We start from the raw sequence: 19,539 nt of genomic DNA on the forward strand, positions 1-19,539 counted from the left end.
CCCACAATGCACCACTGGGTCCCAGATTTTTTTTCTGCCATGCACACCGACCACACAGACCCATTCTCTCACATCTAGGCCTACCAGCCTTTTCCCGTGAGATTTGACGGTTAGAATTTATGCATACTAGTACGTCAAAAAACCCTGCGTGTAAGCCATACTAGTACGTCCGAAACCCTCAAAGGGTTAAAGATTAAAGTCATTTTGCAAAGTGGGGTGAAGTGCAAACATTTGTGGAGGAACATCACCCTAACCCTCTCCCATCCTCCCGTCTTCCATACACCAAAAGAGTCTTCAATAAAGGTAAGTGTGATGTTAAATGATCTTTTATACATTTTATTATTGCTTTATATTGATTTCTCATTCCTTTATATATGTAAATCTATATTAATCCATAAAAAAATATTTTTGGGTGTCTGGAACAGATTAATTGGATTTACATTATTTCTTATAAGAAAAATGGTTTCGATTCTCTGGAATTTCGACTTTTGGTAGACTCTCTGGAACAGATTAATCACAAAAATCGAGGGTCCACCGTATCTGTAACTCTCACAATCATTGAACAATTATGTCCACTTTAGGTTTATAATGAAACTTGTAATTCCCCTCAAGTAAACTTGTTCAAGTCATGTAGTCTGAACTAATACAATATTCTTATATTTTATTCATTGTAAACACCTAAATTTACACTGTATTGTTATTGCCTTATTAATCTTAAGTTTGGCCAAAATGTTCTGCATATATAGTGGCTTTTGTCATTCTCCTTTGTTCAAACACTATCATGCTGAAGCAAACATTATCATAACACTGTACACCTGTGATAATGGTGCTGGCACTGTATATGGGTGATAGTGATACTGGACACTTGTCATAATGGTGCTGACACTCTACATGATAGTGACACTGTACACTTGTAATAATGATGCTGAGACTGCACATGGGTGATAATGGTAGTGATACTGTACACAGGTGATAATGGTAGTGACACTGTGAAGAGGTGATAATGGTGGTAACTGTCCACAGATTGATCATCTTCGTGGGATGAGTGAGAGTGTCAAGAGGCTGGTGGAGGCTGGCCTGGTGTTTGGTGTCCAGCAAGACCAAGATGACCTCCGCTACTCCAGGATAACTTTACAAGATGGTCAACTGTATCTCCATGTTCTCCAGGACCAACCACCACCCACCCACGCCCACACTATCCAGGTACTTTATTACACTACCACTCTTACTGTACCACACTCTCCAGGTACTTTATTACACTACCACTCTTACTGTACCACCACACTCTCCAGGTACTTTATTACACTACCACTCTTACTGTACCACCACACTCTCCAGGTACTTTATTACACTACCACTCTTACTGTACCACCACACTCTCCAGGTACTTTATTACACTACCACTCTAACTGCACCACCACACTCTCCAAGTACTTTATTAACTAACACTTAATGTACCACCACACTCACCAGGTACTTTATTACACTACCATTCTTACTGTACCACCACACTCACCAGGTACCTTATTACACTACCATTCTTATTGTACCACCACACTCTCCAGGTATTTTATTTCACTACAACTCTTACTGTACCACCACACTCTCCAGGTACTTTATTACACTACCACTCTTACTGAACCACCACACTCTCCAGGTACTTTATTACACTACCACTCTTACTGTACCACCACACTCTGCAAACTATTGTACCAGCACCTACCCACTTAAACCTACACTCTCCACTACTGTACCAGCACATACCCACCTACACCCACTCTCTCCACACTATTGTACCAGCACCTACCCACCTACAACTACACTCTCCACTATGGTACCAGCACCTTCCCACCTACACCCACGCTCTCCACACACTACCGTACCAGCATCTACCCACCTTCACCTACACTCTCCACTGCTGTGGAGTCAGGAATTGCAGGAAGAACTAAAAGCCATAAATGAAATTGAAAGAATCCCAAAGTATTTCTTTTCTTATGCCAAATCAAAGTGGAGAACAACATCCAGTATTGGGCCCCTACTTAATTAGTTAGTTTAATATGTTTATTATGCACCCCATACCCATCCTGTGGGCAGTAGTCAAAAGATTACAGAGGTACATAATTGGTCCAGGGACTGGACTCCAAAGTTTTGATAGCTGAGCAAGTTACAGAGGTAATGAACTCACAATTTACAAAGGTAATGAACTCACAATTTACAAAGGTAATGAACTCACAATTTACAAAGGTAATGAACTCCAGGTAAGTCTGGTCACAATCGTGACAAGTTACAAAGGTATTTACAGATTACAGAGGTACGTAATGGGTCCAGGGACTGGGCCCCCAAAGTTTTGATAGCTGAACTAGGTACAAAGGTAATGAGCTCACAAGTTACAAAGGTAATGAATTCTGTAGAATGGTTACTTACGTTTATACTTTGGCTACAATCCAAGATGGGTTCTACACAGATGACAGCAAGGAAATGGGTGAGCTACTCAAGTCCCAGAATGACTCGGTTTTTAGCAAGCCACTAAACAGACTGAGAATCGAAGACCTAAATGAAGTTTTTTTGAGAGCGCAACAGAATTTGATTATCGCAAGCCTATCTGATGTTATCGTGATGCCAAATGACTTCGAACAGGCGATAAATGACATGCCCATTCACTCTGTCCCAGGCCCAGACTCATCGAACTCTGTGTTCATCAAGAACTGCAAGAAGCCCCTATCACGAGCCTTTTAACCCTTTCAGGGTCCACAGGCCCTCTCAGTGACTTGTTCTCAGGGTCCCCCAAATTGTAAAAAAAAAAAAAAATTTTCTTTTGAAAAGATAGAGAATGTTTTCCCGATCATAATGACACCAAAAGTATGAAATTTGATGGAAAACTCACGGAATTATGCTCTTGCGCAGTTAGTGGTCTTAACGATGTTTACACATCGGCGATTTTGCCCACTTTGAGCCCCATTTTTGGCCAATTCCAATGTACTAGTCGACAAAAATCATAACTATTTTGCTAGAACTCCATTTTTTCTATCGAATGAGTACAAGAAATCACCAATTTACCGATTTCAACTATCCAATACAGTGGTCAGAATTTAGCAATTTTGCCAGTTTCACACAAATTTCAAAAGATACCAATTTCCAAATAGGGTCCAGAATAAACAAGAAAGACATTCCTGGCACTAAAATAGTATTTTCTCTGTTCATTAGTCATGTCCCCAGGCCCCTCCTACATTCTTTTTCTTTCCACTTTGAATTTTTATTCTAACAAAAAAAAATATAATTTACTGTTATGCAGACTACTGCATTAGTGTAGAAATGGTATAAATAATAATGGAGCACTTGTGAAAGAATATTAGACTCACCAGTTGACGTGCATTGGACGCTTAGCATGATTTGTTTACTTTTGAACTTCGGTAAATATCGAACATTTCTGCTACTTTGAGCTCAATTTCAAGGTACTTTTCATTGTAAAACCAGTCAAAATCATCTCAATTTCTGTAATATGTCTTCCATTCTATACAATGAGACCAGGAAAAGTAGAATACAACAATAAATACCATACAAAAATATAGTGCAAAGTCGCTGTTTTAATCCAAAAACACCTGGAGTTTACCTGGAGAGAGTTTCGGGGGTCAACGCCCCCGCGGCCCGGTCTGTGACCAGGCCTCCTGGTGGATCAGCGCCTGATCAACCAGGCTGTTGCTGCTGGCTGCACGCAAACCAACGTACGAGCCACAGCCCGGCTGATCAGGAACTAACTTTAGGTGCTTGTCCAGTGCCAGCTTGAAGACTGCCAGGGGTCTGTTGGTAATCCCCCTTATGTGTGCTGGGAGGCAGTTGAACAGTCTCGGGCCCCTGACACTTATTGTATGGTCTCTTAACGTGCTAGTGACACCCCTGCTTTTCATTGGGGGGATGGTGCATCGTCTGCCAAGTCTTTTGCTTTCGTAGTGAGTGATTTTCGTATACAAGTTCGGTACTAGTCCCTCTAGGATTTTCCAGGTGTATATAATCAAGTATCTCTCCCTCCTGCGTTCCAGGGAATACAGGTTTAGAAACCTCAAGCGCTCCCAGTAATTGAGGTGTTTTATCTCCGTTATGCTGAAAACTCTGGGTTGTGTAATTGATGGGTATCTAGATGGGTAGCAATCTTGCTTCTTAGGACCCTTTCAAAGTTTTTTTTTTTTCTCATTACGCACTGTGTGCTGCAGGATTTTTTTATACTGTGCACACTGGCCACATACACCCATTCTTTCATATGTAGGCCTACCAGCTTTCACTAGATTTGAAGGCGCTAGAATTTATGCGTACTAGTACGTCATGGACAATGGTGCATAAGCCGTACTAGTACGTCCAAAGCCCTGAAAGGGTTAACATCCTATGGAGAGGGAGCATGGACACTGGGGTCATCCCACAGTTACTAAAAACAACAGACATAGCCCCATTCCACAAAGGGGGCAGTAAAGCAATAGCAAAGAACTACAGATCGATAGCGCTAACATCCCATATCATAAAAATTCTTTGAAAGGGTCCTAAGAAGCAAGATTGCTACCCATCTAGATACCCATCAATTACACAACCCAGAGTTTTCAGCAGGTCGCTCCTGTCTCTCCCAACTTCTGGATCACCACGAGAAAGTCCTGGATGCCCTAGAAGACAAAAAGAATGCAGATGTAATATACACAGACTTTGCAAAAGCCTTCAACAAGTGTGACTTTGGTGTAACAGCGCACAAAATGCGTGCTAAAGGAATAACAGGAAAAGTTGGTAGATGGATCTATATTTTCCTGACAAATAGAAAACAAAGAGTAGTATACAACAGAGTAAAATCTGAGGTGGCTACGGTGATAAGCTCTGTTCAGCAAAGCACAGCACTCACTCCCATTTTGTTCCTCATCCTCATATCAGACATAGACAGGGATATAAGCCACAGTGCCGTGTCTTCCTTTGTAGATAACACCTGAATCTGCATGACAGTGTCTTCCATTGCACACACTTCAAGGCTCCAGGTGGACATCGACAAAATCTTTCAATGGGCTGCAGAAAACAATATGAAGTTCAGCGATGAGAAAATTCAATTATTCCGATATGGTAAATGTGAGGAAATTAAAACTTCATCAGAGTGTAAAACAAATTCCAACCACACAATAGAACAAAAAACTAATGTCAAAGATATGTGAGTGATCATGTCGGAGGATCTCACCTTCAAGGACCATAACAGTATCAATTGCATCTACTAGAAAAGTGACAGGATGGATAATGAGAACCTTCAAAACTAGGGATGCCAAGCCCATGATGACACTCTTCAGGTCACTTGTTCTATCTAGGCTGGAATATTGCTGCACACTAACAGCACCTTTCAATTACCAGGAACACTTGAAGTTCCTGAACCTGTACTCCCTGGCAGGCAGGAGAGATGCATGATTATGTACACCTGGAAAATCCTAGAGGGACTAGTACCAAACTTGCACACAAAAATCACTCCCTACGAAAGCAAAAGACTCGGCAGATGATGCAGCATCCCCCCCAATGAAAAGCAGGGGTGCCACTAGCATGTTAAGAGTCAACACAATAAGTGTCAGGGGCCCAAGACTGTTCAACTGCCTCCCAGTATACATAAGGGGGATTACGAATAGACCCCTGGCTGTCTTCAAGCAGGCACTGGAAAAGCATCTAAAGTCGGTACCTGACCAGCCTGGCTGTGGTTCGTACATTGGATTGCATGCAGCCAGCAGTGACAGTCTAGTTGATCAGGCCCTGGTCCACCATGAGGCCTGGTCAGAGACCAGGTTGTGAGGGCATTGACCCCTGGAACTCTCTCCAGGTAAACTTCAGGTTCCTTGAAAAAAGGGCTGCAATAATGATGTTTCGTGTCAAAAAAAAAATGATCCAAGTGTGGTTGGATGTCCTTGGATGTTATCCAATACCAGTAATGCTTTAAACATGATATTGCTGTCATTGCAATAGTTTTCAACAGCTGGGCAAAAATATCTTGAAAACAAGTCTTGGAAAACAGCTTTAGTCACCCATGCTTTCCTATTTGACGGCCAAAGAACTGGAAGCAATCAATGGTTGTAGTCTCTCAGAGTGTGAGGATTTGGAGACTGATAAACAAGCATTAGTTTCAGTACAGGTCAGCCATCACTAATCCGGCAATCAGTAATCATTATACTGACTCAAATTTCATCATTTTGCTGACTCAGAAATTGTGCAGATAGTTGTAAGTCCAGAGCAGCAAACCAGTAGAGGAGAAAGCAGTGATGAAAATGAGGAAGATTTAGCAGAAAGTCTCTCCATTGACAAGTTACAGGTATTGTAGTTACCTCGCCATTGCTGTGCCGCTGTGTTTTATCATGTTTTTCACGGTCTCTCTTGCATATTAGAACTTTAAACTGTGCCAGTGAACTTATAAGATATATCCCTCCAGCACTTGGAACTAATCTAGCAGATAATAATATCTGCTGAGTCAAAACAGGAGAATCATTGTACAATAACAAACATTACCAAACTCTCAGAGAGAGGAACTTGAGGCCTCGAGTGCCAGTGAAAATAATATTAGAACTTTTTTTGTCAGAGGAAAGACAGTTTCCCTGATAATAGTATGTTATACATAGTGCTATAGTGTATACCACAGTGGTACTCTAGTGTTATACATAGTGCTATAGTGTATACCAGAGTGGTACCCTAGTATATGGATAATAAAGAATAAGGTGAAATTTAAAACTGAAGTGTTTAGGCCCAAAGAGACAGGTTCATATTGTAAACAGTTGCCAGCAGTCATCAGAACCTGCCACGTAGGTCTGCTATTGTACCTGACTTATAATTAGTGGTTCCAGGGAGTAAAACATTACTGTTGAAATAGGAAGAGGTGCAAAATCTTGAGGAAATACGAAAGTGTACAGTTTTGTAGAAATATGATAAACAGTGTATAGCTGTTAGTACTGATTGTGATGGAGTGACATAAACAGTGTGTGGTAAACCTGTAGTTAGCAGCAGTCACTATATACACAACAAAAATCATTATTCCTCCAGTTATCTCCATATATTGAAGCCATCGGTGCACAAACACGCAAGTTATTCTTTCTGTATCAAACTGAACATATATTACTCTGTTTAATTTTTTTCCAGTAGTCCTTTTCATGAGCTAGTCAAATATTATTCAGTGAGCCTAATCCAGATCTGCCCGGATTCATCCAGCAACCGGATTCAAATGGATTCATTGATAACAATGTATCCTGTGACTGGTCTCACTAACTGTTGGTGCTCTACGTGTCCTATCAAACACTCAAACAAATCTACAACAAATAGTTACAATACAGATAGACAGATCTACTGTTAAGGTGCTTATTAGGAAAAAGACATACAGTGATCCACTAGCCAGATTCTTCCAGATTCCCTGGATTTGGGCTGATTCAAATGGTCTGTTCGAAACAGCCAGATTTTGGTGGATTAAAATGGTTTTGTTGGAAATAAAGCCAAACCAGAAGAATTGTACAAAAATTTAAATACAACAGATAGTTAAAATACAGATAGACAGATCTACTGTTAAGGTAATTATTAGAAAAAAGATATACAGTGACTGGATTCTTCCAGTTCGTGGATTCGGGAGAATTCAAATAGATTTCGCTGGATTCAGCTAGATTTAAACACTTTTTGTGGAAATACAGTGGACCCCCGCATACCGCACGCATCGCATACCATACAATCCGCATACCGCTCGCTTTTTTCGCAAAAATTTTGCCTCGCATACCGCCCAAAAACCCGCTCACCGCTCTTCGTCCGAGACGCGTCCAATGTGCAGCCTGAGCCACGCTCACATGTTCCGCCGGTGGCATTGTTTACCAGCCAGCCTCCGCGGTAACATCCAAGCATACAATCGGAACATTTCGTATTATTACAGTGTTTTTGGTGATTTTTTCTGGAAAATAAGTGACCATGGGCCCCACGAAAGCTTCTAGTGCCAACCCTACAGCAATAAGGGTGAGAATTACTATAGAGACGAAGATAAAGATCATTGATAAGTATGAAAGTGGAGTGCGTGTCTCCGAGCTGGCCAGGTTGTATAATAAACCCCAATCAACCATCGCTACTATTGGTGGTACAGCTGCTGCTGCACTGTCAGCTGCTGCTGCTGTTGTACCACCGTCTGCTGCTGCTGTAGCATCGTCTGCTGCTGCTGTAGCATCGTCTGCTGCTGCTGTAGCATCGTCTGCTGCTGCTGTAGCATCGTCTGTTGCTGCTGTAGCATCGTCTGTTGCTGCTGTACCACCGTCAGCTGCTGCTGCTGCTGTAGTACTGTCTGCTGCTGCTGTAGCATCGTCTGCTGCTGCTGTAGCATCGTCTGTTGCTGCTGTAGCATCGTCTGTTGCTGCTGTACCACCGTCAGCTGCTGCTGCTGCTGTAGTACTGTCTGCTGCTGCTGTAGCATCGTCTGCTGCTGCTGTAGCATCATCTGCTGCTGCTGTAGCATCGTCTGTTGCTGCTGTAGCATCGTCTGTTGCTGCTGTACCACCGTCAGCTGCTGCTGCTGCTGTAGCACCGTTGTTGGTGTGGCTTATTGAGAATACCAAGAAACAATTAACCCCAGAGGATTTGCCACCCAGGATAACCCAAAAAAGTCAGTGTCATCGAAGACTGTCTAACTTATTTCCATTGGGGTCCTTAATCTTGTCTCCCAGGATGCAACCCACACCAGTCGACTAACACCCAGGTGAACAGGGAAAAATGCCTGGGACTAGTGCTCATATTGGTGAATTTAAAGCCAGCAAAGGTTGGTTTGAGAGATTTAAGAATCGTTGTGGCATACACAGTGTGATAAGGCCTGTTCTGGAAGAAAATGCCAAACAGGACCTACAGTACTCAGGAGGAAAAGGCACTCCCAGGACACAGTGTCTCATCAGTCATTGCTGCATCTTCAATAAAGGTGTCATTTATTCTTCATTTAGTAGAGTAGTACATGCACAATATATATTGTGCATGTACTACTCTACTATTGTGCATGTATCCTTCTCTTTGTGTGTAGGAAAATGTATATTTCATGTGGTAAAAATTTTTTTTTCATACTTTTGGGTGTCTTGCACGGATTAATTTGATTTCCATTATTTCTTATGGGGAAAATTCATTCGCATACCGAACATTAAGCAAAACAATCAGCCCTCTTGCACGGATTAAAGTCGCTATGCGGGGGTCCACTGTAAAGCCAGATTTGGGTCGATTCAAATGGTTTCATTGGAAATAAAGCCAAATCAGAAGAACTGCTAAAAAATAAATAAACATAAAGGCATTGTGGAATTATAGACTAGCTAGCTAAGAAAGTTGTCCAGTATTGTAAGAGGATCACTACCATGAAGATTTGTGTGGTCTGCAGAAAGGGCAAAGGATAAAGACAGGCCTGGATTGCTTGCCATCTGTGTGGTCAGTGGTCCCATAGTATATGCAGGAACTTTAACCTCTTCAGGGTTGAGAGGCCATCTCCGAAACTTGTTCTCAGGGTTGAAAATTTTTCGGAAAAAAATTATTTCTTCTTATGAAAAGATAGAGAATCTTTTCCTAATCATAATGACACCAAAAGTATGAAATTTGATGGAAAACTTACGGAATTATGCTCTTGCGGAGTTAGCGGTCTCAACGATGTTTACACATCGGCGATTTTGCCCACTTTGAGCAGTATTTTTGGCCAATTCCAGTGTACTAGTTGACAAAAATCATAACTATTTTGCTACAATTCCATTTTTTTTTTCGAATGAGTACAAGAAACCACCCATTTACCAATTTCAACTATTCAATACAGTGGTCAGAAATTAGCAATTTTGCCAATTTCACACAAATTTCAAAAGATGCCAATTTCCAAATAGGGTCCAGAATAAACAAGAAAGACATTACTGGCATTAAAATAACATTTCCCCTGTTCATTAGTCACATCCCCAGGCTCATCATACATTTCTTTTGCCTTCCACTTTGAATTTTTATTCTCACAAAAAATAGAAGATTTACTGTTATGCAGACTACTGTATTAGTGTAGTAATGGTATAAATAATATGAGCGCACTTGTGAAAGAATGTTAGACTCACCAGTTGATGTGTATTGGGCGCATGGCATGATTTGTTTACTTTTGAACTTTGGCAAAAATCGAACATTTCTGCTACTTTGAGTTCAATTTCAAGGTACTTTTCTTTGTAAAACCAGTCAAAATCATCTCAATTTCTGTAATATATCTTCCATTCTATAAAATGTGATTAGGAAAACTAGAGTACAATCATAAATACCATACGAAAATGCAGTGCAAAGCCGCTGTTTTAATCCAAAAACATTGTCAAAGTTTCTTTTCTCATTACAAACTGTGTGCTGCAGGATTTTTTTTATACTGTGCATACTGACCACATAGACCCATTCTTTCATATTTAGGCCTTCCAGCGTTCTCTTGCTAGATTTGATGGCGCTAGAATTTAGGCGTACTAGTATATCAAAAACCCTCATGTGTAAGCCATACTATTATGTCAGAAACCCTGAAAGTGTTAAACTAGTGACCACACTTAATATAAACTCAGAGAGATGTTTTTGGGTTTGCCCAAATGAGATACACCTGTATGAGGAAATGACATCTATATTAAAAGACAAGAACAATAATAAAACATCCTTCTTGAAAGACATGTCGGCATGGTATGACAGCTGAGTAAAAAAAGATGGGTGGTGGGGATGGGGCTGTCTTGGACAGTGCTCCTGAGGGGGCTAGTGCTGTCCTGGAGGACAGTGCTGAGGGTGCTAGTGTTGTCCTGAAGGAAAGTGCTCCAGAGGGTCATAGTGAAATATTAGAAGAGAGAGCTCATGAGGGTACTAGTGTTTTCCTAGAGGACACTGAAGACAACCTTATTCAGTCCACAGAGGTTCAAAATAGAGATACTTCTGGAGATGGATCAAAATGGGATGCGGCCTCAGGGAATACTGTCGACACACTACCAGCAAAACCTGGTGGAAGCACTGATGTCCATATGGGGGTAAAAGATATTGATGTATTGAGGAAACAGGAAAAATAAATGCACCAGCAGTGAACACAGCTACAATAAATCTGAGCAAACAGAAGTACAATCAATGTTAATGCTATGCCTTGGGTATCTGCAGGCACGGTATATCTGATAAAAAAGGTTGGACATGCACCTTGACCATTCCAAAATATGCTGCACCCACATGACAGCAGGAGAGTGCAACTTCCTTTCTTGCAACTTATTTCACCCAGAAATGTGTCACTCATCAATCCATGAAAGAAAATGCTACAATGCATACTGCCAGGCATATCATCTCAAGGGGACTAGAAGACACAGACCAGCCAGACTATGGGAAACAAAAGAGAGGAACCTCAACCTCTCCAGGGACAGAGGTTGTTTATGGCCAGAAGGGAAAAAAGACTGGCAAGAAATGACAATAGTCCTACACCACCTGAAAACACTGCTGGAGCAGAGGCACGGACATTGGCATCTACCCCAGAACAACAGATATTAGAGCCAGCAAATAAAACCCCTCTAAATTCCACAAATATGACATTTGTCTTTGCAAACATACAGGGGTCTAAAGCCATCAAAAAACAACATAATTTCTTGCATCAAAGGACTGCTCATGGAGGCAAATGCAATGTTTGCAGCATTCACAGAAACCCACACAAAGGATCATTATGACAACGAAATATGGATCTCAGGTTACACCCTATTCTGATGCGACAGACTAAACAGGCAACAAGGAGGGGTTGGCCTGTATGTCACAGAGTCGCTCATTTGCACAGAACTACTAAACACCTCAAATGATGTAGTCGAAGTTTTGGCAGTAAAGATCGAAAACCAAAACCTTGTCATTGTGGTGGTGTACAAGCCTCCAGATGCAACTTTCTAGCAATTCCAGGAGCAGCTTGAGAAAATTGACCACTGTCTGGAAAATCTCCCAACTCCTGCCCCAAACATCTAATTACTAGGAGATTTCAACCTGAGACACCTAAAATGGAGGAGTACAGCAAACAATGTTTTAGCAGAGATCACCCCAGGAGGCAGCTCAGATGAAAATTCACACACACTCGAACTATTAAATCTCTGCAACAAATTCACCTTAACCCTTTCAGGGTTTCGGCGTACTAGTACGCCTAAATTCTAGCATCCTCAAATCTAATGGGAGAAAGCTGGTAGGCCTACATATGAAAGAATGGATCTATGTGGTCAGTGTGTGTGGTATAAAAAAAATCCTGCAGCAAACAGTGCATAACGAGAAAAAAAAACTTTGACAATGTATTTGGATTAAAACAGCGACTTTGCACTATATTTTCCTATGGTATTTATTGTTGTATTCTAGTTTTCCTGACCTCATTTTATAGAATTTAAGACATATTACAGAAATTGACATGATTTTGACTGGTTTTACAATGAAAAGTACCTTGAAATTGAGCTCAAAGTAGCACAAATGTTTGATTTTTACCAAAGTTCAAAAGTAAAAATATCATGCTGTGTGTCCAATACACATCAACTGGTGAGTCTGATATTTTTTCACAAGTGCATTGATATTATTTACACCATTTCTACATTAATGTAGAAGTCTGCATAACAGTAAATCTCCTATTTTTTTGTGAGAATAAAAATTCAAAGTGGAAAGCAAAAGAATGTAAGAGGGGTGTGGGGATGTGACTAATGAACAGAGGAAATGTTATTTTAGTGCCAGGAATGCATTTCTTGTTTATTCTGGACCCTATTCAGAAATTGGCATCTTTTGAAATTTGTGTGAAATTGGCAAAATTGCTAAATTCTGACCACTGTATGGGATAGTTGAAATCTGTAAATGGGTGGTTTCATGTACTCATTCGATAGAAAAAAATGGAGATCTAACGAAGTAGTTATGACTTTTGTCGATTAGTACAGAGGAATTGGCCAAATATAGGGCTCAAAGTGGGCAAAATCGCCGATTCGTAAACATTGTAGAGACCGCTAACTTCACAAGAGCATAATTCCTTAAGTTTCCCAGCAAATTTCATACTTTTAGTGTCATTATGATTGGGAAAAGATTCTCTATCATTTCATAAGAAAAAATAATTTTTTGTTTTAAATTTGGCCAACCCTGAAAACAAGTCTCTGAGAGGGCCTGTCGACCCTGAAAGGGTTAAACCAACAAATAGTAGAGCCTACAAGACTAAAAAATGCACTGGACCTCATCTTCACTAACAAGAATGATCTGATACATAATATAACTGTATCAAAGACAATTCACTCAGATCTCAATATAATAGTGGTACAGACATGTATGCACAGGGCTCTGGACCAGCAAAATGTAAGTAATCATGAAGGTCCCTTCAAGAAATTCAATTTCAGCAACAAAAACATACAATGGGGTCAAGTAAACCATGTCCTAAATGAAACAAGCTGGGAAGATATCCTAAACAACGCCGACCCGAACATCTGCCTTGAAAAAATGAATTCTGTGGTTCTTGAGATCTGCTCAAGACACATTCCATTAAGAAAAAGAAAGAGAAGATGTAAACTAGAAAGAGAGAGACATTCCCTATACAGATGAAGAAGAGGAGTCACAGAGCTGCTGAGTGGGGTCAATATATGTGAAATATGAAGGGAAGTACTAGTCAATGAAATTGCAAATATCGAACTTAAGCTGACAGAATCTTATAGGAGAGAAGAATCACTGGAAGAACTAAAAGCCCTAAAGGAAATTGAAAGAAAAAAGAACAAAATACTTCATCTCTTATGCCAAATTTAAAGGAAAAACAACATCCAGTATTGGGTCCCTGCTTAGGCAGAATGGGACATACACAGATGATAGCCAAGAATGAGTGAGATACTAAAGTCCCAGTATGACTCAATGTTCAGCGATCCACTGCCCACTCTAAGGGTCGACAATCCAAATGAATTCTTTATGAATGAAACTCAAAATCTGGTCATCCCAAAACTCTCAGATATTATTATAACTCCACAAAATTTTGAAGGGGCAATTAATGACATGCCCATGCACTCTGCCCAAGGCCCAGACTCATGGAACTCTTGTGTTCAAGAACTGCAAGAAGTCCCTATTGCGTGCCTTCAGCATTTTATGGAGAGGGAGCATGGACACAGGGGTCATTCCACACACACTAAAAAACAACAGACATAGCCCCACTCCACAAAGGTGGCAGTAAAGCAATTGCAAAGAACTACAGACCACTAACATCCCATATCATAAAAATCTTTATGAGGGTTCTAAGAAGGAAGATAGCCAACCACATAGATACCCATCAGTTACACAACCCAGGGCAACACGGGTTTAGAACAGGTCGCTCCTGCCTGTCCCAGCTACTGGACCACTATGACAAGGTCCTGGATGCTGCAGAGGATAAACAAAATACAGATGTAGTATACACAGATTTTGCAAAAGCTTTCGACAAGTGTGACCATGGTGTAATAACACACAAAATGCAGGGTAAAGGAATAATGGGAAAAGTTGGTAGATGGATCTACAACTTCCTGACAAATAGAACACAAAGAGTAATAGTAAACAGAGTAAATTCCCAGGCAGCCATGGTAAAAAGCTCTGTTCCACAAGGCACAGTACTTGCTCCCATTCTATTCCTCATCCTCATTTCTGATATAGACAGAAATGTATGCCATAGCTCCTTGTTTTCCTTTGCGGATGACACCCAGATCACCATGGCAGTGACCTCCATCGAAGACACTGCGAGACTCCAAGTGGACATCAACCAAATCTTCAAATGGGCCACTGAGAACAATATGAAGTTCAACGAGGAGAAATTTCAACTACTCAGATATGGAAAACTTGAAGAAATTAAAAATGTGTCAGGGTATACCACAAATTCTAACTATACACTAGAGCGGAAAAGTAATGTGAAGGACCTGGGAGTGATAATGTCAGAGAATCTCGCCTTCAGAGACCACAACAATGTATCTACCTCATCCGCTAGGAAAACGATAGGATGGATAATGAGAACCTTCAAAACTAGGGACGTCAAGCCCATGATGATTCTCTTCAAATCGTTTGTGCTCTCTGGGCTGGAATACTGCTGTACACTCATGGCCCCCTTCAAGGCTGGTGATATTGCAGACCTGGAGAGTGTACAAAATACTTTCACAGCACACATAAATGTGATAAGGCACCTAAACTACTGGGAACAGTTGAAGGTCCTTGATCTGTATTCCCTGGAACACAGGCGAGAGAGATACATGCTATACGCTGGGAAGGTCCTGGAGAGATTGGTACCAAACTTGCATATGAAAATCACTCCATATGAAAGCAAAACACTCAGCAGGAGATGCAACAATCCGCCATGAAAAGCAGGGGTGCCACGAGTACACTGAGAGACAACACAATAAGTGTCCAGGGCCCAAGACTTTTCGATTGCCTCCCAGCATATATAAGGGGGATTACCAATAGACACCTGGCTGTCCTCAAGAAGGCACTGGACAGGCACCTAAAGTCAGTACCTGACCAACCGCGCTGTGGTTCGTACGTCAGCTTGCATGCTGCCAGCAGTAACAGCCTGGTTGATCAGACCCTGATCCACCATGAGACCTGGTCTCAGACCAGGCCACGGGGGCATTGACCTCTGAAACCCTCTCCAGACTTCCTGAGTTTATTAATCATATTCTAACCTAACCACTCTGGTCCCAATGATGCCAGATTAGTGATGGCTGATCTGTATTTAAAAATTCCCTTCTGTATTACCTTCCAATAAAAGTTATGTGATCCTTAGACACTTTACATCAAGGTTGAGTCTTTTCAAACTTGTAAATGTAAGTTCTGGAAGGCATCCATTTGCTGAAAAAGTCTCTTTTGTCTACATTTAAAATTTGTTTATCATTGTATTTAGTTTCTTGTATTATTTTCTTGCAATTATTATTATTATTATAATCAAGGGGAAGCGCTAAACCCGGAGAATTATACAGCGCCTGGGGGAAATGTGGAAGGCATTCAGGCTTAATTCGGGGAACTGGAGCACAGATCCAATTCCCTAAATCAAGAGCCCCTCATCAACATCAAGGAACCTTCCTTGAGGGTTTTTTCTTGCAAACATCAGGATATTCAGGTGTGACATCATCTGTGATGGCCGCCTCACTGTGTGACATCATCATCTGTGATGGCCGCCTCACTGTGTGACATCATCATCTGTGATGGCCGCCTCACTGTGTGACATCATCATCTGTGATGGCCACCTCACTGTGTGACATCATCATCTGTGATGGCCGCCTCTCTGTGTGACATCATCATCTGTGATGGCCGCCTCACTGTGACATCATCATCTGTGATGGCCGCCTCACTGTGTGACATCATCATCTGTGATGGCCGCCTCACTGTGTGACATCATCATCTGTGATGGCCGCCTCACTGTGTGACATCATCATCTGTGATGGCCGCCTCACTGTGTGACATCATCATCTGTGATGGCCGCCTCACTGTGTGACATCATCATCTGTGATGGCCGCCTCACTGTGTGACATCATCATCTGTGATGGCCGCCTCACTGTATGACATCATCATCTGTGATGGCCGCCTCACTGTGTGACATCATCATCTGTGATGGCCGCCTCACTGTGTGACATCATCTGTGATGGCCGCCTCACTGTGTGACATCATCATCTGTGATGGCCGCCTCACTGTGTGACATCATCATCTGTGATGGCCGCCTCACTGTGTGACATCATCATCTGTGATGGCCGCCTCACTGTGTGACATCATCATCTGTGATGGCCGCCTCACTGTGTGACATCATCTGTGATGGCCGCCTCACTGAGTGACATCATCATCTGTGATGGCTGCCTCACTGTGTGACATCATCATCTGTGATGGCCGCCTCACTGTGTGACATCATCATCTGTGATGGCTGCCTCACTGTGTGACATCATCATCTGTGATGGCCGCCTCACTGTGTGACATCATCATCTGTGATGGCCGCCTCACTGTGTGACATCATCTGTGATGGCCGCCTCACTGTGTGACATCATCATCTGTGATGGCCGCCTCACTGTGTGACATCATCATCTGTGATGGCCGCCTCACTGTGTGACATCATCATCTGTGATGGCCGCCTCACTGTGTGACATCATCATCTGTGATGGCCGCCTCACTGTGTGACATCATCATCTGTGATGGCCGCCTCACTGTGTGACATCATCATCTGTGATGGCTGCCTCACTGTGTGACATCATCATCTGTGATGGCCGCCTCACTGTGTGACATCATCATCTGTGATGGCCGCCTCACTGTGTGACATCATCATCTGTGATGGCCGCCTCACTGTGTGACATCATCATCTGTGATGGCCGCCTCACTGTGTGACATCATCATCTGTGATGGCCACCTCACTGTGTGACATCATCATCTGTGATGGCCGCCTCACTGTGTGACATCATCATCTGTGATGGCCGCCTCACTGCTAATTTTAACATTATACAATTATACAGGATTTTTAAAGTGACTGAACCAACCATCACAGTAAAAGTTTCTTCAGTCCATTTTATTTACATTTTCTTTCACTGTCTTAAATAAATTTGAAGCTTTTATCTGGATGGTTGTTCTGCTAAGAATATATATTTTTTATTACAATCTTCTAACCATACAGTTAAAACACTATATTATTACAATCTTCTAACCATACAGTTAAAACACTATATTATTACAATCTTCTAACCATACAGTTAAAACACTATATTATTACAATCTTCTAACCATACAGTTAAAACACTATATTATTACAATCTTCTAACCATACAGTTAAAACACTATATTATTACAATCTTCTAACCATACAGTTAAAACACTGTATTATTACAATCTTTTAACCATACAGTTAAAACACTATATTATTACAATCTTCTAACCATACAGTTAACCCTTTGAGGGTTTTGGTCGTACTAGTACGTCTTACACGTAGGGGTTTTTGACGTACTAGTACGCATAAATTCTAGCACTGTCAAATCTCGCAGGAAAAGGCTGATAGGCCTAGATGTGAGAGAATGGGTCTGTGTGGTGGGTGTGCGCAGTAGGAAAAAAATCTGGGACCCAGTGGTGCATTGTGGGAATGCCATCATAGTACACAATGTCCACCATGCCTGGCGGTAAGAAGTTCCTCACTCTTCGGCGAATTGGGACACTTTTGTTCCCCAGTGACAGTTCTAATACAGATGGAAGTGACAGTGAAGATGAGTTTCAAAGTTCTGGTGAGGTTTAGACTGAAACTAATGGACCATAATACAGTGGACCCCCGCATACCGTACGCATTGCATACCGTACAATCCGCATACCGGACGCTTTGATCGCTAAAATTTTGCCTCGCATACCGGCCAAAAACCCGCTCACCGCCCTTCATCCGAGACGCGTCCAATGTGCGGCCTGAGCCAGCCTCATATGTTCCGCCGGTGGCATTGTTTACCAGCCAGCCTCCGCGGTAACATCCAAGCATACAATCGGAATATTTCATATTATTACAGTGTTTTCGGTGCTTTTTCTGGAAAATAAGTGACCATGGGCCCCAAGAAAGCTTCTAGTTCCAACCCTACAGCAATAAGGGTGAGAATTCCAATAGAGATGAAGAAAGAGATCATTGATAAGTATGAAAGTGGAGTGCGTGTCGCCGACCTGGTCAGGTTGTACAAGAAACCCAAATCAACCATCTCTACTATTGTGGGCAACAGAAAGGCAATCAAGGAAGCTGTTCTTGCCAAAGGTTTAACTGTGTTTTCGAAACAGAGATCGCAAGTGATGGAAGATGTTGAGAGACTCTTATTGGTGTGGATAAATGAAAAACAGCTAGCAGGAGATAGCGTTTCTCAAGTGATCATAAGCGAAAAGGCTAGGAAGTTGCATGACGATTTAATTAAAAAAATGCCTGCAACTAGTGATGATGTGAGTGAATTTAAGGCCAGCAAAGGTTGGTTTGAGAGATTTAAGAAGCGTAGTGGCATACATAGTGTGATAAGGCATGGTGAGGCTGCCAGTTCGGACCACAAAGCAGCTGAAAAATATGTGCAGGAATTCAAGGAGTACATAGACAGTGAAGGACTGAAACCTGAACAAGTGTTTAATTGTGATGAAACAGGCCTGTTTCGGAAGAAAATGCCAAGCAGGACCTACATTACTCAGGAGGAAAAGGCACTCCCAGGACATAAGCCTATGTTACTTTGCTCACACTCCAACAGCACGTCAAGTATTAAAAACCATTTGTCTCCATTCACTCCTATCAAACACGCTCACGCATGCCTGCTGGAAGTCCAAGCCCCTCGCACACAAAACCTCCTTTACCCCCTCCCTCCAACCTTTCCTAGGCCGACCCCTACCCCGCCTTCCTTCCACTACAGACTGATACACTCTTGAAGTTATTCTGTTTCGCTCCATTCTCTCCACATGTCCGAACCACCTCAACAACCCTTCCTCAGCCCTCTGGACAACAGTTTTGGTAATCCCGCACCTCCTCCTAACTTCCAAACTACGAATTCTCTGCATTATATTCACACCACACATTGCTCTCAGACATGACATCACTGCCTCCAGCCTTCTCCTCGCTGCAACATTCATCAC

The 19,539-nt window shown here is 41.9% G+C and overlaps 1 protein-coding gene across 3 annotated transcripts in view; it reads left to right on the plus strand.

The window, feature by feature from the left end:
• LOC128697316 (centromere-associated protein E-like) overlaps positions 1-19,539 on the plus strand; it is a 570,758-nt gene that overhangs the window by 462,204 nt on the left and 89,015 nt on the right. For 2 of the 3 annotated variants that reach the window (XM_070104215.1, XM_070104217.1), the window contains one exon: positions 1,024-1,203. The exons of the other annotated variant lie outside the window; for it this stretch is intronic. In XM_070104215.1, the coding sequence (XP_069960316.1) occupies positions 1,024-1,203 (180 nt within the window). The remainder of the gene's footprint in view (positions 1-1,023; positions 1,204-19,539) is intronic. 3 annotated transcript variants of the gene reach the window in all.

Source organism: Cherax quadricarinatus, chromosome 89 (genome assembly GCF_038502225.1).
Source record: "Cherax quadricarinatus isolate ZL_2023a chromosome 89, ASM3850222v1, whole genome shotgun sequence".
Taxonomy (NCBI): Eukaryota; Metazoa; Arthropoda; class Malacostraca; order Decapoda; family Parastacidae; genus Cherax; species Cherax quadricarinatus.